The sequence below is a fragment of the Protopterus annectens genome, chromosome 15.part0 (genome assembly GCF_019279795.1).
Source record: "Protopterus annectens isolate FY-2018-M chromosome 15.part0, PAN1.0, whole genome shotgun sequence".
Taxonomy (NCBI): domain Eukaryota; kingdom Metazoa; phylum Chordata; order Ceratodontiformes; family Protopteridae; genus Protopterus; species Protopterus annectens.
In genome coordinates, this window is record NC_056749.1 from 640,816,116 (window position 1) to 640,842,715 (window position 26,600).

The 26,600-nt window shown below is 43.3% G+C and overlaps 1 protein-coding gene across 1 annotated transcript in view; it reads right to left on the reverse strand.

Moving 5' to 3' along the window:
• Window positions 1-26,600, reverse strand: part of WDR44 (WD repeat domain 44) — a 1,972,396-nt gene that overhangs the window by 1,183,458 nt on the left and 762,338 nt on the right. Inside the window, 1 exon segment of the mRNA XM_044057470.1 lies at window positions 8,997-9,098. Coding sequence (XP_043913405.1) covers window positions 8,997-9,098 — 102 coding nt within the window.

The following is a 26,600-nucleotide window of genomic DNA, read 5'->3' on the forward strand; positions in this document are numbered from 1 at the left end:
GCTATAGCATTATGGATAAGGGAAGAGATCAAGAGTTTGTGGTTTCCACGAGCTGTAGAACAGCAGCTGAGTCAGGAAAAACCATTTTAAAACACAATACCAGCTGCATAAAAGTAAAATAAACACCTTCTCCAAAGAAAAACTGTTTTCTTTTACTTTTCACCACTTTTACACTGACAGAAAAAAATGAGAGCTGTTTAAAAGTACTTTACAGTTGAGACGGTCTGTTAAAACACAACACTCATAGACTTAAAATAACTTTCCTGGACAGGAAAGTAATAAAGCATAAAAAAAAAAAAAAAAGAAAATGCCCCCCCCCCAAAGGGAACTTATCTGCCAAGGAAAAGAAAGCACAAGTCGACTATTGGCCCTCAAAAGCCTCACAGAAGGGTACTCTTCAGCAGCAGTAAAGCTCTAAAGGGCTTCGCACCCACACTTGCTTTTTAGTCAGCTCAGCTCAAGCTGCCTGACAGTTTGGGTGCATGGCAGGTGCCCTGAAGCTTTACAAGTTGGCCGGCTGTTATATCCTTGGTATGATATAATACATAGCAAAGGCTATTGCAGCAGTGACCAATATAATGAACATCACTAAGTCACTCTTTAGTGTTTCTTTAATTTCATGAGAAACTTTCACCTGTGGCAGAGGAAGAAATGCATACAAGACTATATTCGGCCAGGGCATGTTTAGTATATCCTTTACCTTCACAGTGGTGGAGGAATGAAAGAAAAATATCCTGCACACTTGACATTTTTGGAGAAGTGAAAAGCTGCATGGACATCAGATGACAAAATCTTCTCAAAATCACAGTGGTTGTAGACAGAATGAGGAGTCACTTGTGATCCAACAACAGATTCCTACAAAGTCTGTCTACTACAGAATGGGATTCCCAAGGAGTTTACATCTGCTAGCAAGGGTCTGTTCATCTGCATGGATCAATCTCCCACTCTCATGGCTTCCACACAGAAAGTACAGTTTTATACCTACCATAAATGTAGATGTTCGAGGGCTCATACAGCTGCAGTCATTACACTTGGGTTATCCTGCCGTCAGGCGGGTCCTCGGTCGGCCGAATTCCAAAGTCTAGGTCCGGCGTCGGTTGTCGTCGCTTCTTCCCTGACGTCAGTGCGGCAGGGGTATAAAAGAGGCAGCCAACGCCATTTTCTTCAGTTTTTCTTGCCCCAGATGTCAGGTGCCCCCAGAAAGGAAGGCAAAACATGGTATTATGCAAACATACAAAATAGATAAATCAAAACAGTAGTTGCAAGCAAATACACCATAAAGGAATACCCCAAAGAGGTTGTATGTTAAAGGTGTTTGTCATAAGTCCTGTCCTAAGAGGGGAAGGAGGGAGGGTAACCTGGACTGCAGCTGTATGAGCACTCGAACATCTACATTTATGGTAGGTACAAAACTGTACTATGTTCATCGTGCATACAGCTGCAGTCATTACACTTGGGTAGAATCCCAAAGCTAAGTAAGGGTGGCAGGTACTAAGTGGAATTAGGAGGGGCTAGGATGCCCTGCAGGACTGCTGTGGCAAAGCCCGCTCTAGATTTTGAGTATAGTGGAAGGTGGTAGTGCTTGGAGAAAGTGTGCACTGAACTCCAGGTAGCTGCTTCCAAAATGTCCTTGGTAGGGACCCCCCCCCCCTGAGGAAAGCTAGAGGTAGCTGTAGCCCTGGTGGAGTGGGATCTGATGTATACAGGCACTGATTTTCCATGAAATGAATAACAAAAGCGTATGCAGTGGGCTATCCATTTTGAAATGGTCCGTTTGGAAATAGCCTTTCCTTGAGCACCTGTAGCATAGGACACAAAGAGCTGCTCAGATTTCCTGAATGACTTTGTTCTGTCCAAGTAATAACAAAGTTGCCTGTGAATGTCCAAGGAATGTAGTAGCCTCTCTCCTTTGTTCTGCGGATTTGGATAAAAGGTAGGTAAATGAATAGTCTGATTCAGAGCTACACTGGATACTACCTTTGGCATGAAGGTAGGGTTGGTTCATAAGGAAACCCTGTCCTGATGGAAAATGAGGAATGGTTGCACAGCCATGAGGGCCTGTAGCTCCAAAACCCTGCGTGCTGAGGTAATAGCCAGAAGGAAGGCTGTTTTCCACGACAAGTATTGTAGCTCTGTTGAAGAAGCCGGCTCAAAAGGAGGCAGGGTCAGCTTTTCCAATACGAAGTTGAGGTCCCAAGCTGGGGCTGGTGGTTTCCGTGGGGGTTTTATATTTTTTGCCCCTCTGAGGAACTGCCTTAACAGAGGATGAGAGAATAAAGGAGGATCTGTATTGTATTGTGCTGAAATGGCTGATGCATGGATCTTGATGGAGAAGGAAAGGCTACTGTTTAACATCTCAGCTAGGTACTGTAAAATTTGAGGTATATTTATTACCCAAAGATTCTGGCCCTTTTCTTGATTCCAGGAACAAAACTGTTTCCATTTGGCGGAGTAGGTTTTTCTAGTAGAGGTTCTCCTGGCCTCCAAGATAACATCCTGGACCTCCTTGGAGAGGAGAGGAGAGTCTGTTGGGAAATTAAGGTATTCTCCATGCAGCTAGATTTAAGGTTTTGAGCTGGCTGTGAAGGGTTTTATAGTTGTGCTGGGACAACAGAAGAGGAACTAGAGGTAGGATCCATGGTGGTGAGTGTGACAGTCTCTTTAGGAGGGGATACCAGTGTTGTTGTGGCCAGTCTGGAGCAATGAGAATCATTTGTGGCCTCTCTGCTCTGGTTTTTAATAGAACTTTGGTCAGTAGAGGTAGAGGCGGGAAGGCATAGACTTTCAATGTTGTCCAATTGAAAGAGTGCATCCACTTTCCAGGCCTGTGGATGATAGGTCCTTGAACAGAATTTCTCCAACTGGTAATTTCTGTCAGTAGCAAATAGATCTATGTCTGGCTGTCCCCATGCCTGAGTTAACTTTGAGAAGACTTGAGGATGCAACTTCCATTCATGTGGGTCTGTCATATTTCTGCTTAAGTTGTCTGCCAGTGTGTTTTCTTTCTCTGGCAGGAATTGTGCCTGTAGCTGAATTTGTAATTCCAGTGCTGTGTTCCACAGGATCATAGCTTGCTTGCACAGGGGGTATGAATGAGTCCCCCCCTGTTTGTTTATGTACCACATGACTGTGGTGTTGTCTGTCCTTATTAATAGCTGGCCTGGATGCAGTAGGTCTTTGAAGGTCATAAGAGCATTTTGCACGGCTTGCATCTCCTTTTGGTTGATGTGTAGGTGCTTCTCTTTTTGGGACCATTTTCCCTGAATGCACTGATCTGCCATGTGTGCTCCCCAGGCATAGTATGAGGCATCTGTTGTGATGATTTGAGTTGCTTGAGGTAAACAGAAAGGGAGACCTGTGTTTCTTTGGCATTCCTGAGCCCACCATAAAAATTCCTTTTGAAGGCATGGAATGAGTGGTATAATTGTTTCCAAGCTGTGGCTGTGTTGAGACCATAAGTTTTTTAGGTACCACTGTAGTTTTCTCATATGCAGCTTTGCACATGGTATTAGTAGGATGCAAGATGCCATGAACCCCAGAGCCTGCAGGACTTTCCTTGCAGTTAGTCTGGTTAAAGTTGCCATTTTGTTGAAGTATTGAATCAGTTGCCCTTGTTTGTCTGGCGTGAAGTAGGCCATCTGGGTTGTTGTATTTAAGCTGGCACCCAGGAAAATTATCTGTTGAGAAGGTATTAGTTTTGATTTCTTTTTGTTCACTGTGTAACCCAGGTAGTTTAATAGTTTTATTACAAACGCCAGATGCTGCAATAGAATGTCCTTGCTGTCCGCTTGGACCAGGCAGTCGTCCAGATATGGGTAGATTTGTATTCCTTGTTGTCTGCAGAAGGCAATTACTGATGCCAGGCATTTCGTAAACACTCTGGGTGAAGTAGATAAGCCAAAGGGCAATGCAGAGAATTGGTAATGGGTTGAACCTGCAAGAAATCTGAGGTATCTTCTGCAATCTTGTCTGATAGGGACATGCAGGTATGCCTCCTTGAGGTCCAACGTTACCAGCCAAGACTCCTTGCCCAGCATGGGAAGAAGCTGCTGTAATGTGAGCATCTTGAATTTTGGTACCTCTAGATATGTGTTTAGAATAGATAGGTCTAAGATGGGTCTCCAATCTTTGTCCTTCCTTGGTACCAGAAATAGTCTTGAGTAAAAACCTTGACCTTGTTCTTTTGCAGGTACCTCTTGAATAGCTTTCATATCCATGAGAGCGGAAATTTGTCTTTGTGCCTCTGCCCTTTGATTTTGTGGCAGGTTTGGCATGCCTCTCATTTTTGGAAGGGTGTGAAAGTGAAACCTGTAGCCTCTGTCTATAATATCCAGAATCCATTTGTCTTTTGTAACAATGTGCCAATTTTTTGAAAATAAGGCCAGTTTTCCGCCAAAAGGTGCTGCCATTATAGCTTTGTTTGGCAGGCATAGGGGGAAGTCATTGTGTCTGTTTTCTAAATGACTGTGGTCTATCTTCTCCACCTCTTGGGGTTGGTGCTTGCCACTGTCTAGCTCTGTAAGATCCTTGAGGTTGTCCTCTACCCCTTGGGCATCTGTATCTGCCCCTTTGGGGTCTGTCCGTGGCTGGAAAGGACCAATTTTTTGAAGGCCAGTTTCTGCTGAAGCGTGGAGGTTGTACCTGCAAGAAATCTTTAACTGTTTGCATAGATTTCGCTTTTTCCTCCATTTTCTTTAGTACCTCCTCAGCTTTAACACCGAACAATACATCTTTTTGAAGTGGTGCATCTAGTAACTTTGCTTTGACATGATCTGGTAAGGTTTGCTCTTTGAGCCACGCATGTCTACGCATGACAGACCCTGTGACAGCAGCTCTGCATGAGGCCTCTAAAGCATCAAAACCACACTGCAAGGTATGTTTCCCCACTTGCTCTGCTCCATGCAACAAATCCTGCAACTCTTTCAAATCTGCTTGTTCTGTTTGTGTCATTTTACTTTTTAGTTGAGATAACAAGAACTGTTGGTACTTTAACATATGTAATTGACAGTTTAATGCCCTCATGGTTAAAGTGGCTGATGTATACACCTTTTTCTTTCTAATGCTCTGGAATCTCTCTCTGAAGGTAAAGGGTTTTTAGAAGTAGAGGCCTTAATCCCCTTGGGACCCTGTAAAATGGTTTCTGGGTCAGCAGTATGGCTTTTATAAAGGAACTGGTGAGAATCAGGAACCCGGTAATATCTGTCAGGCTTAACAGGGGCTGGAGGTAAAGAGTCTGGATTAAGACTGGCTTCTGCGTACACATCATCCAAAATATCTAAAACAGGAGGGATAGCCAGGGGCCTATGCTGCGGGAGCAGTAGAAATTCCCTGAGGCTTTTCTTGGAATCTGAGTAATCTTGGCCTTCCCAGTGAAAGTGCTCTCTCAATGTATGCAGGGTTTCCCCAAAAGAGTAGTCCTCGGGGGGGGGGGGGGGGGGGGCGAGGAAATAGACTCCTCAGCATCAGAGTCTTCAAAAGAGGAATAGGTGTAATCCTGGTCCTCAGAACGGTCTGAGGTAATAGAAGCCTGGGCTGAGGAAGGGTAGTCTTCCTCCAACCTGGGTCTTTTGTATGAGGGGGGTTGAGAACCCCTGATGAGAGTTATCAAATCCTCAGCCATTTTAAACATCTGTTTTTTAGGCATGGGGCCTTGAGAAGAGGTCTGAGGACCCTGTTTTTTAGTTTTAATTGCAGCTTTAGATTTAGTGAAGGATTTAATAGAGAAGGTGGTAGGCCTGAAGACGCCTTCAGAAATGGCAGGCCTTGCTGAATTTTCTGTTTCCCCGCCAAGAGTGGCGTCGGTATCTGCAGTGGTAAAGGAGACCGAGGAACCTGCGACCTCGGGTGCTGAAGTCACCGGTAAAATAGTTTCATCGGTAGTCGGGGGCTGTGTAGGCGCCTCGCTGAGAACCGGAGAACCGGTAGTCGGCCTAAGCGTGGTCTCAGTACTCGGTGCAGGCCTCGGATATCGGTCCTTATCTTTGCGTCTTTTGCCTAAAACTGGCGTCGGTGTATCCGACATGATATAATTGAATTTTTTTTGCCAAAATAATGTAGGGCGAACTCCGCCCGGTGCTTAATAGTGCGCATGTTAAACCTAGCACAAAAACGGCAGGCCGAGACGTCGTGGTCTGGCCCTAAGCAAGGTATACAGAAAGAGTGGAAGTCCTTATGCGGTATTTGCTTCCCACAATAAATGCAATTAACTTTGCCTGACATCGGTCTGAGGCAAGAAAAGTTTCCCCAACGGGGTACTTAGCTTTAAAGAAGACTTCGGCTGAAATACTGTTCGTAAATCTCAGGAGCTGGCCGACCGGCACTTGTGAACTGCTTCGGGCACAGCGCGGCAAGAAAGACTAAAGAAAATGGCATTGGCTGCCTCCTTCATACCCCTGCCGCTCTGACGTCAGGGAAGAAGTGACGACAACTGACGCCGGACCTAGACTTTGGAATTTGGCCGACCGAGGACCCGCCTGACGGCAGGATAACCCAAGTGTAATGACTGCAGCTGTATGCACAATGAACATCAGGGTAAAACTGTGTACTCCCACCTGCCTGCTGACATGTCACAACTTACAAGCTTACTAACTGTACTAGGATCTGACTTAGAGAATTCAAGAATCCAAGGTTTGAGGAGTCAGTAATGTGCAATTTGAATTTTGCCTTAGATCAAAAATTCTGAACGTGGCCATTCATGTGACCCCCACCAACTCACCTATATACACACAAACACACGCTCCCAGACAGGATGCACCTGGGTCCAGAACTGCTTCTTAAGCAAGGTCTACAAAAGATTTGCCTAATAACAGATTGGTCAACTAAAGCCCGCTGCGTTGGGACAGCCAAAGAGTCACACTCCTGTGATAACTACATCTTTGACATCCGATTAAGTACTCTTGCATGAAATCTTACGGGTAATCACTTAAATATACAGTACCATCAATCCAAATTCTGTGAGAAATGTGGCCTGAACTGAAAGTAGAATGGTAACTAGGATATCTGAAGCAGTTTCTATGAGAAAAAGTTTAACAACTAGTACATAAACAGCCACTGAAAGTAAAATGCACCAGTGTGAGTTGCGAATATGACACAGTTTGCAATGATTCCTAGGGATTGGAAGGTCTGGAGCACACAGTTCTATTATATCAGATCACAAAATAATACAGAAACAGTTATGTTACATACAGCTTCATGGCTTCTACCATGACTGAGATGCAGTTTGCAAACATAATATGGTCAAAATGGGGACTAATAACTGCTGCTTGCCATCTTGGAGTGTCAGCAGCTGCACCAAAAATGCTGGCACTCCAAGATGGCAAACCTTGTCCTTTTAACTAGCCTTCCTGACAGAAATAAATCAAAATTGTCTTTTTGGCCTTCTGTTGGTTGACCTGATGAAGGCAATGATGGTGCCTACAGTACCAAAATCAGAAACAAACCATTAGACAGCTTTTCAGCTAATGTGAAAACATTTGCTGTGAGGGATGAAATCTCACACCAGCAGCAATCGGAGCTCACCTTTTTCCCTTCATAAACATAAGCAAACGACAAAATAATCCACCACATCCTTAGCAAAAAGAGTAATGCAGATGTGAGACATACACGAATCTATGATGAAGTATCAAAGTGTGCAAGGTTCAAAACACAAGTGATCAATGCCAGTGCTTCAAAAACCCTTATCAAAACACCAACACATCAGAACAGCAGCTGATTATAAAACGGAAAATAGCTTCCTTTTGCGATAGGTTAACCAAAACTGTACCACTAACGTAAGACACACTTCATTTGAATAACGGTAGTGCTATAGGAAGAGTTTAGCAGAAGGTAAGGTGTAGGATTAGGGTTAAGGTTAGCACAGATTAGTAATTATAGCCAGGGGCTTCACCCTTCCATACCACCTTACCAATATATATTAACCCTGCCCCTATCAACAACCCTTCTCCTTACTTTAGAGCAAACCCTTTTCTTAGCACTACCATTACACAAGACACTCACCACATAAAGCAACACACTAGTGCTTCAGTAAAAATACACACATGCACTAGAATACATCTGTCCCCTTTCCTAGCTCTTACTCTAACCCTAATCAACACACACACACACACACACACACACACACACACACACACACACACACACGCACACACGCACGCACACACACACACACACACATATTCCCATTCTTAATGCTAAAACTTTCAGTATATCAGAAAGTTCATCCAAATCAACACTTAACCTTACCCACATGCACTCGGATCTTCCTCCTTTTAGCATCTCCAGTACTTAGGAAAGAGAGCATCTGATGAATTTGCCAAGCACTTCACTCTATCGAACTGATGATTTGACAAGAGTAAAGCAAAGCCCTTTGCAGATACATAAACTTTCCATCCAGACTTTAGGGTAACTGGGAGAATTGGCAATGCAGCTTAGCATATCTTCTGAGATGTGAATGGAAACTGAAACATCTGATAAAAAGCCCCGCAGACTCCAGAAAGGAGGCATCCAGCTGCAAAGCCTAAGCACATAAATAAGTTAAAGATAAAGAAGAAGCCATTTCCAGTTGATATAAAAGGAGCTGGTGGCAGTTGCAATTTATATCTTTACTTATTCTGGGAGAGACCAAAACATGAGTATCAGTGTACATTGAAAAGAGCAGTAATACTTGCACTATTTAATATAATGTTAATATGTTAATCAACAAAAATTATAAACTGGAACAAAGGAATAATACATGGCAAGCAATCAAGATGACCACAAGATGACTAGCTATATGCACCTTTAAGCACATAAGCTTAAAGTTCTTGCCACACTTATCAAGTACATCATACTGTTTATCTCCCAAATCAAGCAGGGCCTTGCATGATAAACCTGTGTCTACTTATCCAGTTGTCAAGACTAGCTTTAAATGTAGCCAAAGTTGAAGTCTGATTGGCCAGCTGTGACAAGTGATAATCATGTCTCAAAGTTATGATTCAAAAATGTAAAAAGTAAATCACCTCATCAGTAAGTTCTCGTCCTGAGTTGGATCTTGGCCGTTGAGGTCCAGATGTCTCAATCAGCAATGAAGAACTCTGTTCGTCCGCTGTTTTTTCATGCTCCTGAAATGAATAATTAACACAAAAGTAGTTGAGATGTTTATACAGAAACTCCACACATACTTTGCATTCCAAGACATGTTAAGGTACAATTATTTTAAATTATTCCTTTAAAACACTATTTCTTTAAAAGCCTTCAGAAACAGGTCACCTGTCTAAGAGTTCATTAACTGCATGGCATCCTGATATTAGCAGTACAGACCATAGATCAAGTAATGAAGGTAAGTTGAACCACAGCATTTTGCTATCACCTCTTAAAACAGAGCTTCTTGTGCTTTGTTTTTCCCCAAAAAAAGTAATGTTTGATCAGGAGGAACTCAACATACCAACAACCTATCTCCAACCTTCACTTATTCATAAAGATTAAGCAGGTGACGGTAGCAGTACAGAAGATGGAACACCACCTAATAAGACCATGGTCTTTTAGACCATCCTATGTAAGCCTTTTGAAAGTGACTCCATTCTGAGACAGTACATGTGCAAATGCTCAGTGATCTCAAGGTGGTAAGAGATCAAGAAACGCAGCAAGGTCTAAGCATTCCTACAAGATGAAACTTCATACCACTATGGCTGTAAAGCTACCATCACAGCAGGACACAACAATATGAACCATGAGATTAGAAAAGTCCACCCATATTTTACTTTGTGGTCCAAGTGATACAGTCCTCAGATGATTTTATTCCAACATCATGGGCAGCTGTCAGAGCATAACTTCAAAAATGACTTTGTCAACTTATTCTCTCCACCCAGTCAGTTACTAAAGAGGTCAACACTGTTCACCATGTACATGCTGTTATCAAGAATCAGTGAAAAAGTACAGTTTTGTACCTACCATAAATGTAGATGTCCGATAGGTATGCATCTGCAGTCCTTACATATGGGTTGTCCTGCCTCAGGAAGCCCTTTGGTCGGCTGGATTCCAAAGTCTGGGTCCGGCGTCGGCTGATGTCGCCCTCTCCCCGACGTCAGAGCGCCTGGGGTATAAAAACGTCAGCCGACGCCATCTTCCTCAGTTTTTCTTGCCCCAGATGCCAGGTGCCCTCTAAGGAAGGCTAAATTTGGAGAGATGCAAAGAATTCCAAACATGCACAGTAATATAAAACAAATACACCATAATAGATAACCCCAGCTAGCTATAAGAGGGATAAGTACCTAGGAAATACCACAGAGGGGAAGGAGGGAGGGTAAACCTGACTGCAGATGCATACCTATTGGACATCTACATTTATGGTAGGTACAAAACTGTACTATGTCCTTCAAGGATGCATCTGCAGTCCTTACATATGGGTAGAATACCATAGCCAAGCTGGGGGTGGTAGGATCTAAGAAAGGGATGGTGTAGCTAAAATGCCCTGCAGGACTGCCGTAGCAAAGCCTGCTCTGGATCTGGAATATAAGGGTAAGTTGTAATGCTTGGAAAATGTATGCACGGAGCTCCATGTAGCAGCTTCTAAAATGTCCTTGGTAGCCACCCCTCTTAAGAAGGCTGTGGAGGTGGCTGTGGCTCTGGTGGAATGAGGTCTAATGTTAGCTGGCACGGTTTTGCCATGAAAAGAGTAAAAGAATCAAATGCAATTCCCTATCCATTTTGAAATTGTCTGTTTGGAAATTGCTTTTCCTTGTACACCAGCAGCATATGCTACAAATAGCTGGTCAGATTTTCCATAAGTCTTAGTTCTGTCCAAGTAGTAGCGCAACTGTCTGTGAATGTCCAGGGTATGCAGAAGTTTCTCCCCTTTGTTTTGTGGATTTGGAAAGAAGGTAGGCAGGTGAATAGCTTGGTTCAGTGAGACCCTGGATACCACCTTTGGCATGAATGAAGGATTGGTTCTCAGTGAAACTCTGTCCTGATGAAAAATAAGAAATGGTTGTACTGCCATGAGGGCCTGCAACTCAGATACTCTTCTTGCTGAGGTTATGGCCAGAAGGAAGGCAGTCTTCCAAGGCAGGAACTGTAGTTCTGAAGATGCTGCTGGTTCAAAGGGAGGCAGAGTTAATTTTTCCAACATAAAGTTAAGATCCCATGTAGGCATTGGTGGTTTCCTTGGAGGATTTATGTTTTTAACTCCCCTTAGAAACTGCCTTAGGAGAGGATGAGAAAAGACAGGTGGATCACTATTGTATTCTGCTGAAATTGCTGAAGCATGAATTTTTATGGACGAGTAAGAAAGGCCATTGTGGAGCATTTCTGCCAAGTATTCCAGGATATGTGCCAAGTTCATCACTGTCGCATCTAGGCCCTTTGTGGTGTTCCAAGTGCGAAATCTTTTCCATTTTGATGCATATGCCTTTCTTGTGGAAGGCCGGCGAGCTTCCATGATGATGTCCTTCACTGTCTTGGATAGCTTATCCTGGTGAGGAGTCAAGGTATTCTCCAGGCTGTCAGCTGCAAGGTTTTCAGGCTGGAGTGCAGAGTTTTGTAATTGTGTTGTGTCAGAAGAAGTGGCCATTGTGGTAGAGGCCACGGTTTCGTGCGTGACATGCTCCTTAACAGTGGGTACCCAGTGTTGTCTGGGCCAGTCCGGAGCTATCAGAATCACTTTGGGCTGCTCTGTCCTGATCTTCAGTAAGACCTTGGTCATTAATGGAAGAGGAGGGAATGCATACACTGTTAGAGTATTCCAGCTGAGAGGGTGTCCACTTTCCATGCTTGTGGGTGGTATGTCCTTGAGCAGAATTTCTTCAGCTGATGATTGTGGTGGGAGGCAAAAAGATCTATGTCCGGCCTCTCCCATGATTGTGTTATCTGAAGGAAGATGTCTGGGTGCAGCATCCATTCGTGTGGATCCATGATATTTCTGCTTAGGCTGTCCGCCAGTATATTGTCTTTTCCTGGCACAAACTGGGATTGCAGCTCTATATTGAGTTTTAGGGAAAGTTCCCAAAGATTCATTGCCAGCCTGCAAAGAGGGTAGGAATGGGTACCTCCTTGCTTGTTTATCTACCACATAACTGTCCTTATTAGCAGGTGTCCTTGATGCAGAAAATGTTTGAAGGCCTCGAGTGCATGTATCGCCGCCAGCATTTCCTTTTGGTTTATGTGCATGCGCAATTCTTTCTGTGACCATAGTCCTTGGATGCATCTGCCCTCCATGTGTGCTCCCCATCCATGGTCTGAAGTGTCCGTTGTAATGGTTTGGCTGATTATTGATTTGCTGAAGGGCAGACCCCTGTTTGACTGGCTTGCTTGAGCCCACCACAGAAATTCCTTTTGAAGGCATGGAATGAGTGGTATCAAAGCTTCTAGGCTGTGACTGTGCTGGCACCATAAACTCCTTAGGTACCATTGTAGTTTCCTCATATGTAGCCTTGCTTGGGGAATCGGAAAAATGCAAGATGCCATGTAACCCAGGGCCTGCAGGATTTTCCTTGCAGTCAGCTGAGTTTGTTTTGTCAGATTTTCAAAATAATCCGGTAGTTGTCTTTGTTTTTCTTCCATGAGAAAAGCCATTTGGGTGGTTGTATCTAGTTTCGCACCCAGAAAAATTATCCTTTGGGATGGAACAAGTCTTGATTTGTGAATGTTGACTGTATATCCCAAAGCCTGAAGTAGGCGGATGGCATAATTCAAGTGTTTTACCAAAGTTTGTTGGCTGTCCGCTTGTATAAGGCAGTCGTCCAGATATGGGTATATTTGAATCCCCTGAAGTCTGCAGTGTGCAATTACTGATGCCAGGCATTTTGTGAATACTCTGGGTGCAGTAGATAAGCCAAAGGGCAATGCTGAGAATTGATAATGCTCTGAACCTGCAAGAAATCTGAGGTGTCTTCTGCAACTTTGTCTGATAGGCACATGCAGGTATGCCTCCTTGAGGTCTAGAGTTACCAGCCAAGACCCCTTGCCCAGCATGGGAAGGAGTTGCTGTAGGGTCAGCATTTTGAATTTTGGCACAATGAGATAAGTATTCAGTGCGGACAAGTCGAGAACAGGCCTCCATTATTTTTCTTTTCTTGGGACAAGGAATAGTCTGGAATAAAATCCTTGGCCTTGTTCTGTGAGAGGAACCTTTTCTATAGCTTTCATTTGCAATAGGTTGGAAATTTGTTTTAAAGCCTCTGCCCTTTGATTCGGTGGCAGGTTTGGCATGCCTTTTTTTTTGGTAATGTATGAAAATGGAACCTGTATCCTTTGTCTATTATTTGCAGTGTCCATTTGTCCCTTGTAATACTGTGCCAATTTTTTGAGAATAAAGATAGCTTTCCGCCCAAAGGTGTTTCCAATTGAGCCCTGGTTGGCGGGGTCAAGGTAAAGTCATTGAGCCTGTCCTTGTGGAGCAGTTGTAGGTCCTGCACTACCTCTCTGGTTAGGAGGCTGCCATTGACGTCCTCTGTAGGAGCCTCTAGCTTGCCCTCTACCTCTGGCACGCCTGTTCTTGCCTCTTTGAAATCTCTCTGTGTCTGGAAAGGACCAATTCTTAGAGGGCCAATTTCTGCTGTATCTTGGTGGTTGGACCTGGAGAAAATCTTTGACTGTCTGTACAGATTTAGCCTTTTCCTCAAATTTCTTTAAGACCTCCTGAGCAGTGGAGCCAAATAACTTTTGCTTTTCCAGTGGCGCATCCAGAAGCTTTGCTTTAACATGATCTGGCAGAGTTTGTTCCTTCAGCCAAGCATGCCTACGTATGACTGCACCTGTCATTGCTGACCTACATGAAGCTTCCAATGCATCATAACCACACTGCAAGAAATGGTTGATAACCTGTTGGGTGTTATGTACCAGATCCTGAAGTGACTTGCGATCTAGGGGTTCAGGTGAAGGCAGTTTTTTATGCAATTCATCTAACAAATACTCTTGGTACTGTATCATATGGAACTGACAATTTAATGCCCTCATAGAAAGAGTGGAAGTAGTATACACTTTTTTACCCCATCTCTCTAAAGCCCTGGACTCCCTTTCAGAGGGGAGTGGATTTTTTGTAGTGGCAGATGCAACCCCTTTAGGGCCCTGGGAAATAGTTTCAGGGTCAGCAGAGTGGGCCTTGTAAAGGAAATGTTGTGAGTCCGGGACCCTGTAGTACCTATCGGGTTTGACAGGAGCCGGAGGAAGGGAGTCAGGGGTAATGCTAGACTCAGAGTACACATCATCAATGACATTCAAAACAGGAGGAATAGCCAAAGGTCTATGCTGAGGTAAATGCAAAAAAGTCCTTAATCTCTTCCTGGAATCAGAATTCCTGGCCCTGCCATTTGAAATGCTCTCTCATGGAGTGAAGGGTCTCCCCAAAGGACAGCTCTTCAGGAGGAGAGGCAGAGGGAATAGATTCCTCTGCATCAGAATCCTCATAGGCCGTAAAGGCCTCCTCCTGGTAGTCTGAAAGAGCAGAGCCATCTGAGGCCTCATCAGAGGACTGGGGATCAGTGGGCTCAACCCTGGGCCTTTTGTCTAGAGGAGGTTGAGAGCCCCTAATTAAGGAAATAAGGTCCTCAGCTAAACTTAAAATCTGTGAACCTGTAGTGGATCCCTGAGGAATAGCCTTGGGAGGCAGAGATTTTGGCTGTTTAGCAGCTTTAGCCCTTGTGAATGCCTTTATGGACATGGATGCAGGAGGCCTAGCTGCTCCAAGTGCTGGCGTAGTTTTGTCTAGGGAAATGGTGTCGGAAGTTTCCGGAACACCGGTTTCTGAGGGAAATTCTATAACCGACTCAGAAGAGGCCTCCAAGGCCGAGGTTGTCGGTTGTGCGGTTTCGACGGTCGGAAGTACCAAGGACGCTGTTTCAGCCGAGACCGAGACACCCGCGGTAGGCCTAGGGGTGGTTTCAGCCGAAACCACGGTCCGCGTGTGTCAGTCCTTGTCCTTCCGTTTTTTGGTTAAATGAGAAGTTGGAGTCTCCGACGGCATATTGTAACAGTAACTAGCCCCAAAAAATTCCTCTGCAAACTCCGCCCGACGCCTAAGAGTGCGTCGGTTGAAGGAGGCACAGGCTGTATAGGCCGAGACGTCATGGTCTGGGCCTAGGCAGGGGAGGCAGTAAGAATGGAAATCCTTATGAGGTATTTGTTTCCCACAAGTTAAGCAATTATTAACTTTAAGCGTTTGATCTGACATCGGCTGAGGCAAGAAAGAGTCCCCAACGGAGTACTTAGCTTTTGAAGTCTTCGGTAGCTGAAGTTACAGGAGCTGGCTGACCAGCACTTACGAACTGCTTCTGCTTCGGGCACCACGTGGCAAGAAAGACTGGGGAAGATGGCATCGGCTGACGTTTTTATACCCCAGGCGCTCTGACGTCGGGGAGAGGGCGACATCAGCCGACGCCGGACCCAGACTTTGGAATCCGGCCGACCAAAGGGCTGCCTGAGGCAGGACAACCCATATGTAAGGACTGCAGATGCATCCTTGAAGGACATCTGTAGAGTTTACTGCAGCACTGCTTTGATTACGTTCTGCTGGAATATTCATTCTCACCTGAGCAGCAAGAGACCTTCTCTAGTTGCATCCATCCTTCTGAAACGAATACCTTGACTAGCTGAAGCCAAACTTAGCAACATGAAGGTACTGGCTGTGCATTTCACTCCTTGGAAACTACCACCTCCTCATTTATCGCCTAGAATCAAGAGGTTTAACCAAGCTTACTAAATAAGTGAAAATTAAGAGTGTACTACTACTATTTTTTTTTTTAATTCTCTTTGCTTCACACTATGGCATCTTATCCCAGTTCCTCACAACCATCACCAGATCTATCAGACTTCTCCAACACCCCCAAAACTTTTTCTGTATAGGCTGCAGCCATTGTGGAGCCTAAGGGCACCGGGGGAGGGGTGCTGACCATCTCACCAACTGCTGGAGGATTTTACGTTTACACCCAACCCAATTTTCCTCCTCCCCCCTGAAATCAGTGGCCACATTTCAAAGCTGCTTCTGATTATCCGACAGCTACAAAAAGGCAATCAGTCTGGTGATGTGCTTCTGAACTGCCCTTGCCTCCACTGCAGCACAGTCAAAGGCTACGCTCTAATTCCTCCTAGGACTACATCCCTTTCTTCACACATCCCCAGCCTCCACCAGTGTTCATGCATGCAATGTCATTAAGACTGCCCTCTCCTGGGATGGCAATGCTCACCCCCCTGCCACTACATCAGTCTCAAAGCTGCAAATTGAACCCGGGTCAGCTGGGCTGTAGTTATAGCTTTATTCCACTACATTAGCACAGTGGAGTACGAGTGTTTGCTTTCAAAAAAAGCTAACAGTGAAATAAGAGATACTAAATATTACAAAACTGTCTGTTTTAATTTGAAGAGTTTATCCTAGACCAAACACCTAAACAAGACAATATTTAACAACATATGTACATGCCTTTTTGTTTGCACACCAAACTGCTCTAATGTTCTGCATCCTGGCTGACCTGAAGTAGATCTTCAGTAACTTCAAACAGTACAAAATAATGCAGCCAGGCCACTGATTAGATTAAATCCTACCCATGTTACCCTGACCTGAAAGCAATACAATGGTTAAAATTTTGCTGGTAAGCCACTATACAATGATGTTCTTAACATGCCTCTCCTTACAAGACGAAAGGTTAGTTAACTCAAAAGATGAGTTCATGCAATACAGCTATGTTGTATGGCGTCCCAACTTTGCCAGGTTAACAAAAGGCTGCTACAAATTACAAACTATAGTCATATAGCAGGTATAAAGAGCACCAAACAGCATATTGGACCAGAGTCAGAGGTGCATAAATATTCTGGATACTATTCCCTGCAGTAAAAGACTGTAAAATACAGATACTATCACTTTACTGGTCTGAACGTCAGTCACAAAATGCAAAATTATAAAGGATGAGATAAAGAGGTCTCTACGCTATGGAAACAGATGAAAGGTAGGTGAGTAAATAATGGTTGATATACGCTGCATCATTCAGGCAGCTAAGAGGAGCAACAAGCAGAAATCAGTGGCCACATTTCAAAGCTGCTTCTGATTATCCAACAGCTACAAAAACACTTGGGATAGTACAGTGTTCCTTAACAATCATAGCTGAGCATGTAATTAATAAATATGAGTTCAGATGAACAAAAAAGGTATCAGTGTTGCATCATACAGTTTTACTATATCGAATGTTCTGAGAACCTTGATCAGAAAAAACAGTATAACACTAGAGTAAGACACCACTGCAACAAATACTTACCTGCCTTGAGAAACTGTCTTTTACTAATTAAAAAAAATAAATAATATCACAGTAGGCCGTCTGTTTTCCTGGGCTGTCCAACAAGATGCATTGGTTAAAGTAACCATTTCATGTTCAGAAAAGTTTAAGCTCTTGCAAAAACAAAAATAAATGACACAAATACAAATACAAATACACAAAAACAGATAACCATTAAGATTACTAGACCATGGGAAAGATACTAAAATCATAATGTACACATTTATCAGTCAATGTTAGAAACTCCACAATCAACTATATCTGCAATGCATTTTCCATAATACTATTCATAAAAGAGGACGGAGATCTGGTGCCCCATAAAGCCCATGGAGTTCTTAAGAGGGGATATGGGAGACCCCCACACACACACACACACACACACACACACACACACACACACACACACACACACACACACACACACAAACAGTACTATGAAAAATACAACTTAGAGAAGATACCAACTAGTGTTAAATTATAAATGAATACAAAATGCTATTAAATTACCACAAGACATTAAACTAATTAAACTTTATGAATGTTACTCTATAGTTTATGGCCAGGAAGAAACAAGCTCTGAAAATGAGTTTGCGAACAAGTACAGTTCACATGTATTCACCACTAACTATATTTGGTAGTCTGTTCTTGCAGCAGGCTGTGAAATATGAACTAACTACAAACTGACAGTAGGACTAAACAGTCTTATTTTTCTAGCTCTAGCTCAACCAAGACATCTCAACGGTACTAGCAGCATACATCTACTGTTACAGATGATTACTGCAGTACTTTTAACTGTAAAAGAATCTTGAATAAGTTATGGATCTGGTCTGTGGGGACTTCTTGGATGAGTCTCTTTTTTTAGTAACTTTTGAATTTCTGAGGTTGCATGTTCCTTCTGACTGGGTGGAACATCCAGAGCTGATGTGTTTACAGGGGAGGGATAGGAGAATGGAATGGCATATCCCCTGGATATTATGTTCTGCACCCATCTGTCAGTTGTGATGTTTTGCCAGGTTTTTTGGTGCAGAGACAATCGTCCCCCAACTGCCTCCAGAGGTGAGCATTCAGTCCATAGGAAGGGAGAGGAGGAGGCCCATGAGGTAGAAGGGCGAGACCTGAAAGCCTTCAGGTAGAAAGACTCTTCAGCAGAAGGGGGTGTGGACTGCCAATCACCCTGTTTTAAAATTTCAGGGATGTCTCCAAAGGAGACATCTTCAGGGGGTGACCATGGGGACCCTTTCTGCATCATCGAGGTCAGTATATGAAGTGATAGACTCTTCCAGGGAGTCGAAATGCTTCCTCTTGCAGGTCCTCTTCATAGGGACCTCCTCAGTGGTATACTCTGGGGAGGTTTCAGAAGAGGGTGGAGTCCCTTGCTGGCCATCCTGAGGCCTTGGGTCTCTGCGTTCCTGTGGCAGGGTTATGTGAGAGGATAAAGACAAATGATTAGAACTGGGAGGAAGATCTGATAAAGGTTGTTTCTTTGACTGGGATGAAGTCAAAACTCTCCTCATAACCTTGAAAGCAGACTGTCCCCACTCAGAGTGCTCCCCCTAATCTGACAAGGAAGCTATCGGAGCCAAAGACATCCCAGGCGCCGGGAGAGAAGCTCCGAGGCCGAGGTAGGAGCCAAACTCACCCACGCCGAAGCTCCCAGAGACAGGGTTGGATTTGGAGAGATCAGAGTCAGCTCCAAGAATCCAACTGGGTAGTGTTGGCTCCTAGAAGTGTCCTGCTCCGACTGGAGGGAAACACTCAGGGCAGAAACAGGCTCCAATGAAACTGAGGGTCCTGGGACCGATACAGATGCAATCTGGAGATCACAATCTTCTGGCGTCGAAACCACAGAACAGTTCGGAGGAGGAACAAGTACTTGTAGGCGATTCAGGCTCGGATCCAGCAAAAGTTTAGTGTTTAGCTAGGGCTGGGGTCTTTAGCAACCTCTACACAGCCCTGTCAACATCTTCATCAGAAAGGCTCCTGGTTGACCGAGTAGAAAATGTTGGAGATCTAGACTTTGACAATACTGGAGAAAGTAGCTGTGATGTTACTGGTTCCAGTGATGGTGAATAGCTCTGATGTACAATTTCTTTCAGTACCGAAGACGTCAAAGCCAAGGGTTCAGGTGGCTCCATGACAGTCTTGGATCCAGCAGATACTGTCTACTCCGATGGTTCTGATGGAGCAGACAGTCTAGGAGTTTTTTTAACACTGCTCTAAGGTGGATTTCGGATCCGAACAGGACTGTTTCAAGGATTTTTGACAACTTTTGGGGGACTCTAGCGCCTCTGAGAAGGGGGTCTTTAGTAAATCCTTTACTATTAATTTGTTCTTGCTCTCCATAAGCGCTCGTTGATTAAAGCCATGACAAATGGCACATGTTTCCTGAAGATGAAGAGGACCCAAGCAATACACAGAAAGTGTGTGAATTACTAAGGGGCATCTTCTTTCTACACTTCTTGCATTTTTTGAATCCTAGAGGTTTTCCTTCCAGTTTTTGAGACAAAGCGAGGGAAAAACAGCAACAAGAAAAAAAATACATTAACAGAAAATACAATAATTAAATCACACACACCTCAAACACTCCAGTGGGAGAGAGATAGAAATATAATATAAGTTTTTATTTTTACTTAAATCCCCCTCTAAAACGGACAATAAGGAGATAGAGGAGAAACGGAAATAAAGTCTTGTAACTTAAGCGGACTAGTTATACACCCTCTAACTAAAACGGGTGATAGCAGAGGTAGGGAACACTCGCGCTATATATTTTAATTAAATAAAATATGTTTTAATTATAGAAAACAAGAACTATCAACTAGAAACACTGAAAAAAGGGAAAGATGAATAAAAAGTGAAAGCACTTATCCCAGAGCAAGCTTTGGGAACCTCTTCACTGGGCAGCAAACAAGATCTGAGGTAGAAGGAGAGTTGCATTAATGGTAGGGAAAATGCCCATGAGCTTAGCTGAGGACCTCCAGCTTATGTAATGGCCGAGACGGATCCAACGGATAGGGTCTGACTCATCAGTGAGAATAAAGACGAGATTGACACCATTATAAGGACTCTTATCTTACCTGCATTTGTAAGGAGCACAGAACATTCTGACATGTCTCTCTGTATGTCTTGCTACTGGTGTCCAAAGAAAAACCCCCAAAACGACCTTTATCAGTCTTAGTGTACTTCAATAGCAGACTCAGTACACTGACTAAATGTGAGGCAGGAACCTTACCACAACAGCCCAAGGAACAAAGGAACATGAAGTATAATAAAAAGGAAAACTCTGGTCACTCTCCAGTGAAGTAAAATAAAAATTTACTGATTCCAAGTAATAAAAGAAATTAAGCTTTTATGTACAAGGGCACTTCACTCACAGAAAAAGACCAAAAAATAGGAATGCTTCAATGGCCTCATTTTTTACATCACTGGCTTTGCTGATGACATTTCATTAATCCTATATTTATCAGCAGCCAGTAACACTTAACAAGTAATGTCCTTACTTTTCAACCTCACATTAAAATCAGGTCTATGTCAAATCTTCGAACGCTTGTCGAACGTCATATGGTTGAGACCATATGATCGACATTGGAAGTGTTCGAAGACTGACTTAACGGCACCATACGGTGCAGAATGGGAGAATTTCCCTTTTCTGCACTGAAGTGCGGTCTCGGAGCTGGTATATTTAAGTAGGGTTGTGGGGGGGGCACAGGGGGGCTTGCCCCCCTGATCGCACTGTTAAGGTGTGTTTTTCTTTTCTTTCTTTTTTTTTTTAATTATATATTCGAACTTCCGAATGTCGAATATATGGTCCCGACCATATGGTATTCGACATTTTGGACGTTCGAATATACAACACAGACCCTTAAAATCAACCCCTTGACATTACTTGTCAGCTTCTTAAACCTGAAACAACCACTAGAGCTGGCACATTCTAGAAGATGCTTAGATGAAACACAGCTTGAAACATTTCTTAACATAATTTAACATCCTGTTTTTGCCTACATATAAACACGAGCTAAATAAACTATGACCCTTTTATTACACTGTATATATTTTAATAACAGAGGATTATAATCGTGTCCAATCATAACCAGCCTCCCTCCACTGTGTTCTCAACAGGAATGCAAAGAAATTCAATACAAGAGCAAAGTTGTAGAGGTGGATTTTTACACCCATTGTTGAGAACACATAACAGGGTTATGAGTGGGGAAGTAGTGCATGGAGTTTTACCTGCTCCCATGTATTGTAATAGCTAGACAATAAGGTGTAGGAGCATTAAGGGATTTACAGTTTTGAAAGATTTAACACATACCACCATCACATGGAACATCCACTACAGGACGGTGCCAAGAAGTGCAAGCAGTTGCTAATAAACAGAAAAAGATTCTGTGTTTAACAACTTTTGAAGTTGTTTGCACTTCCTGGCACTCTTCTGTGGTGGCTGATGACATCTGTTTACATTCTAGTACAAGACTAAGGATTAACAGCAGTCAGGAATATTTAACAAAAGCTTGGTACACACCTTTCTACATTTCTGATGTCCTTACAAAAAAGTACATAAAAAGTAGAGCTACAGCAACTAAATGTGTAGCCAAACCCAGAGTGCAGAAAGTTACTTGCTCAAGAATATGATGCCCTTTATGTGATTAACAAAACTGCCTTTCCCAAATTCTAGAAACTTTAATGTGGCATTCCTTGCATTTCATTTATATCCATGTCCACTGAAGAGTGTCAAATTACATTTGTTATATTAATAGTATTGTATCTAGCTGAAGTCTGCATAGTGTTCCTGACTATTCCAGATTGTTTACGTACACATTTTTCCATATACTTTTATACAGCATCTTTACTGAATTGCCACATTTTAAACTATGGTAAGTACCAATACATTAATGAAAAAGAAAACAAACCATAGTAATATTCACCATTATTATTTTCATGCAGTACACGCTTTCTTTTTAGACATCTTCAGTCATGCCATCATCATAAATTGTTCATTTACTGCCTTCCCTTTACACTCAATCTTCCTCCTGAACATTATTCTGCATGCAATGCCTTCACAGATTCCATTTATTACCATGTAATTTGCTCCTTCCCTTTCTAAAGATCCCACCTCCAGTTCTTTTCTCTCTTGTTTAACACTTCAGTTATAGATGGTTTAGACTTCTTTCCATTTTCCACTAGCTTTTTGGCAGCCAATAGTATTAAAATTAGTAAGGCCTTACTATATCTAGGCAATTCAGATAATACACCCCAGCCCAAAAGAATCATTTCCTTAGTTACAACCATTTGCTCCCCCAACATTTTTGAAAAAGTATTCTTTAAAAATTTCTAAAATCTGCCAGCTCTTTATAATCCAAAAAACATGTTCGCAAAAACCTCTCTCTTTCTAGCCATACCACTGTCATTTGCTTTCTACTAGAGCAAAAAAATTATCTGAAGTCTGCATTGGATATTAAATACCTACGAAAACACTTCCAAGTACAAAGCCTACATATTCTCTGATGTATACTTGGGAGCTACACAGGTGTCCTTCCATTCGTCCTTTGTAAGTTGTCCTCAGTCTCTCTTCCCAATTTTTTCTCAACTTCTCTGATTGATGATTACAGCTACCATACATATTTATATGCTCCAATAACAGCATCTTTCTTAAAATTAGCTTCTTTTCTCTACTCAACAAATAAAATCTACACAACTGGTCTTACATTTAACCTACCCTTATCCCTTATTCTTTGTCAATACTCTGTCATCAAGCCCTGCTAGGGAAGATGCACTCTAAAGTACAGTTTTGTACCTACCATAAATGTAGATGTTCGAGTGCTAATACAGCTGCAGTCATAACAGATGGGTTCTCCTGCCGTCAGGCGGGTCCTCGGTCGGCCGAATTCCAAAGTCTAGGCCCGGCGTCGGTTGTCATCGCTTCTTCCCTGACGTCAGTGCGACAGGGGTATAAAAGAACCAACCGATGCCATTTTCTTCAGTTTTTCTTGCCCCAGATGTCAGGTGCCCCCAGAAGGAAGGCAATACATAAATTTATGTAATAACGCAGTGCAATATAATCAAAAAACAGTAGTTGCAAGCAAATACACCATAAATGAATACCCCAATCAAGTTGTATGAGGAGGTGTTAGCCAATAGGCCTGTCCCAAGAGGGGAAGGAGGGAGGGAAACCTGGACTGCAGCTGTATTAGCACTCGAACATCTACATTTATGGTAGGTACAAAACTGTACTATGTTCATCGTGCATACAGCTGCAGTCATAACAGATGGGTAGAATCCCAAAGCTAAAAAAGGGGTGGTAGGCACTAGGTGGAACTAGGAGGAGCCAGGATGCCCTGCAAGACTGTAGTGGCAAAGCCTGCTCTAGTTTTGGAGTATAATGGTAGGTGGTAGTGCTTGGAGAAGGTATGCACAGAACTCCAAGTGGCTGCTTCCAAAATATCTTTGGTAGGAACTCCTCTAAGGAAAGCTGCAGAGGTAGCTGTGGCCCTTGTGGAGTGAGATCTGATGCCTGCAGGCACAGTTTTACCATGAAAAGACTAACAAAAGCGTATGCAGTGGGCTATCCATTTTGAGATTGTCTGTTTGGAAATTGGCTTCCCTTGAGTTCCTATAGCATAGGACACAAAGAGTTGTTCTGATTTTCTGAAAGGCTTTGTTCTGTCCAAATAATAACGTAGCTGTCTGTGGATGTCCAAGGAACGTAGAAGTCTCTCCCCTTTGTTTTGAGGATTAGGGTAAAAGGTAGGTAAGTGAATAGCCTGATTCAAAGCTACCCTGGATACCACCTTTGGCATAAAGGACGGATTGGTTCTTAAGGAAACTCTGTCCTGATGGAAAATGATGAAAGGCTGCACAGACATGAGGGCTTGTAGTTCCAATACCCTGCGAGCTGAGGTGATAGCCAGAAGGAAGGCGGTTTTCCAGGACAAATATTGCAAATCTGTTGAGGCAGCTGGCTCAAAAGGAGGCAAGGTCAGCTTTTCTAGAATGAAATTGAGGTCCCAAGCAGGTATTGGTTGTTTCCTTGGGGGTTTTATATTCTTAGCCCCTCTGAGGAACTGTCTTAAGAGGGGATGAGAGAATAAAGGAGGATCAGTGTTGTATTCTGCAGAAATGGCTGAGGCATGGATTTTGATGGAGGAGAATGAAAGTCCACTGCTTAGCAGCTCAGCTAGATACTGTAATATTTGAGGTAAATTCAGTATTCCAGGATTCTGGCCATTTTTCTCATTCCAGGCACAAACTCGCTTCCATTTTGCGGAGTAAGCTTTCCTAGTAGAAGGCCTTCTGGCCTCCAAAATGACATCCTGCACCTCCTTGGAGAGTAGGGTCTGTTGTGAAGTTATGGAATCTTCCATGCGGCCAGATTGAGTGTTTTCAGCTGACTGTGAAGAGTTTTGAAGCTGTGCCGAGTCAGAAGAAGAGGCATTAGAGGTAGGGTCCATGGTGGGGAATGCGTCAGGCTCCTCAGGAGTGTGTACCAGTGTTGTCTTGGCCAGTCTGGATCAATGAGAATCATCTTTAGTCTGTCTGCTTTGGTTTTTAATACAACTTCGGGCAGCAGAGGAAGAGGTGGAAAGGCATAAACTGTCATTGTTGTCCAACTGAAAGAGAGAGCGTCCACTCTCCAGGCCTGTGGATGAAAAGTCCTTGAGCAGAATTTTGTCAATTGGTGATTTTTGTGGGAGGCAAAGAGATCTATGTCTGGCCTTCCCCATGCTTGAATTATTTCTGTAAAAACTTGAGGGTGCAACTTCCATTCATGTGGGTATGTCATATTTCTGCTTAGGTTGTCTGCCAGCGTGTTTTCCTTGCCTGGCAAGTACTGTGCTTGAAGTTCGATTTGTAATTCCAGAGCCATGTTCCAAAGTGACATGGCCAGCCTGCACAGGGGGTATGAATGGGTTCCTCCCTGTTTATGTACCACATTACTGTGGTGTTGTCTGTCCTTATCAATAGTTGGCCTGGATGCAGATGGCCTTTGAAAGCTATAATAGCATTTATTACTGCTAGCATTTCCTTTTGACTGACGTGTAGGTGCTTTTCTTTTTGGGACCGTCTGCCCTGAATGCACCGATCTGTCATGTGCGCACCCCAGGTGTAGTCCGAGGCGCCTGTTGTGCTGACTTGATTTGCTTGAGGCTTGCAGAATGGGAGACCTGTGTTTCTTTGGCATGCTTGAGCCAACCAAAGAAATTCCTTTTGAAGACATGGAATCAGTGGTATTATTGTTTCCAAACTGTGGCTGTGTTGAGACCATAGGTTTTTCAGGTACCACTGAAGTTTCCTCATATGCAGCTTTGCACATGGGATTAGTAGGATGCAAAATGCCATGAATCCCAGAGCCTGCAGGATTTTCCTTGCAGTCAGCCTGGTGAAATTTGCTAGTTTTCTGAAGTATTGAGTTAGTTGCCCCTGTTTCTCTGGCGTGAGGTAGGCCATCTGGGTGTTTGTGTCCAAGTTGGCACCCAGGAAATTTATTTTTTGTGAGGGTATTAGCCTTGATTTCTTTTTGTTGACTGTGTACCCCAGAGAATTCAACAACATTATTACAAAAGCCAGATGTTTCAGAAGTATGTGCTTGCTGTCCGCTTGGTTCAGGCAGTCGTCCAAATATGGGTATATTTGTATCCCTTCACGTCTGCAGTAGGCAATTACTGATGCCAGGCATTTCGTGAATACTCTGGGCGCAGTAGATAAGCCAAAGGGCAATGCAGAGAATTGATAATGGGTTGAACCTGCAAGAAATCTGAGGCATCGTCTGCAATTTTGTCTGATTGGGACATGCAGGTATGCCTCCTTGAAGTCCAATGTTACCAGCCAAGACTCCTTGCCCAGCATGGGAAGAAGCTGCTGTAATGTGAGCATCTTGAATTTTGGCACGAGTAAAAATGTGTTTAGGATGGATAGGTCCAAAATAGGTCTCCAATCTTTTCCCTTCCTTGGTACCAGGAATAGTCAGGAATAAAAACCTTGACCTTGTTCTTGAGTAGGTACCTCTTGAATAGCTTTCATGTCCATGAGATCTGAAATTTGTCTTTGTGCCTCTGCCCTTTGATTGTGTGGCAGGTTTGGCATTCCTCTCTTTTGTGGAAGGGTGTGAAAATGGAATCTGTAGCCTCTGTTTATAATGTCCAGGATCCATTTGTCTTTTGTGACAATATGCCAATTTTTCGAAAATAATGCCAGTTTTCCGCCTAAGGGTGCTGCCATTTGAGCCTTGCTTGGCATGCAAAGGGGAAAGTCATTGGGTTTGCTTTCTGAATGGCTGTGAACTATCCTCACCACCTCTTTGTGTAGGAGCTTGCCATTGTCTGCCTCTAAACGATCCTTGAGATTGCCCTCTGCCCCTCGGTCGCCTGTATC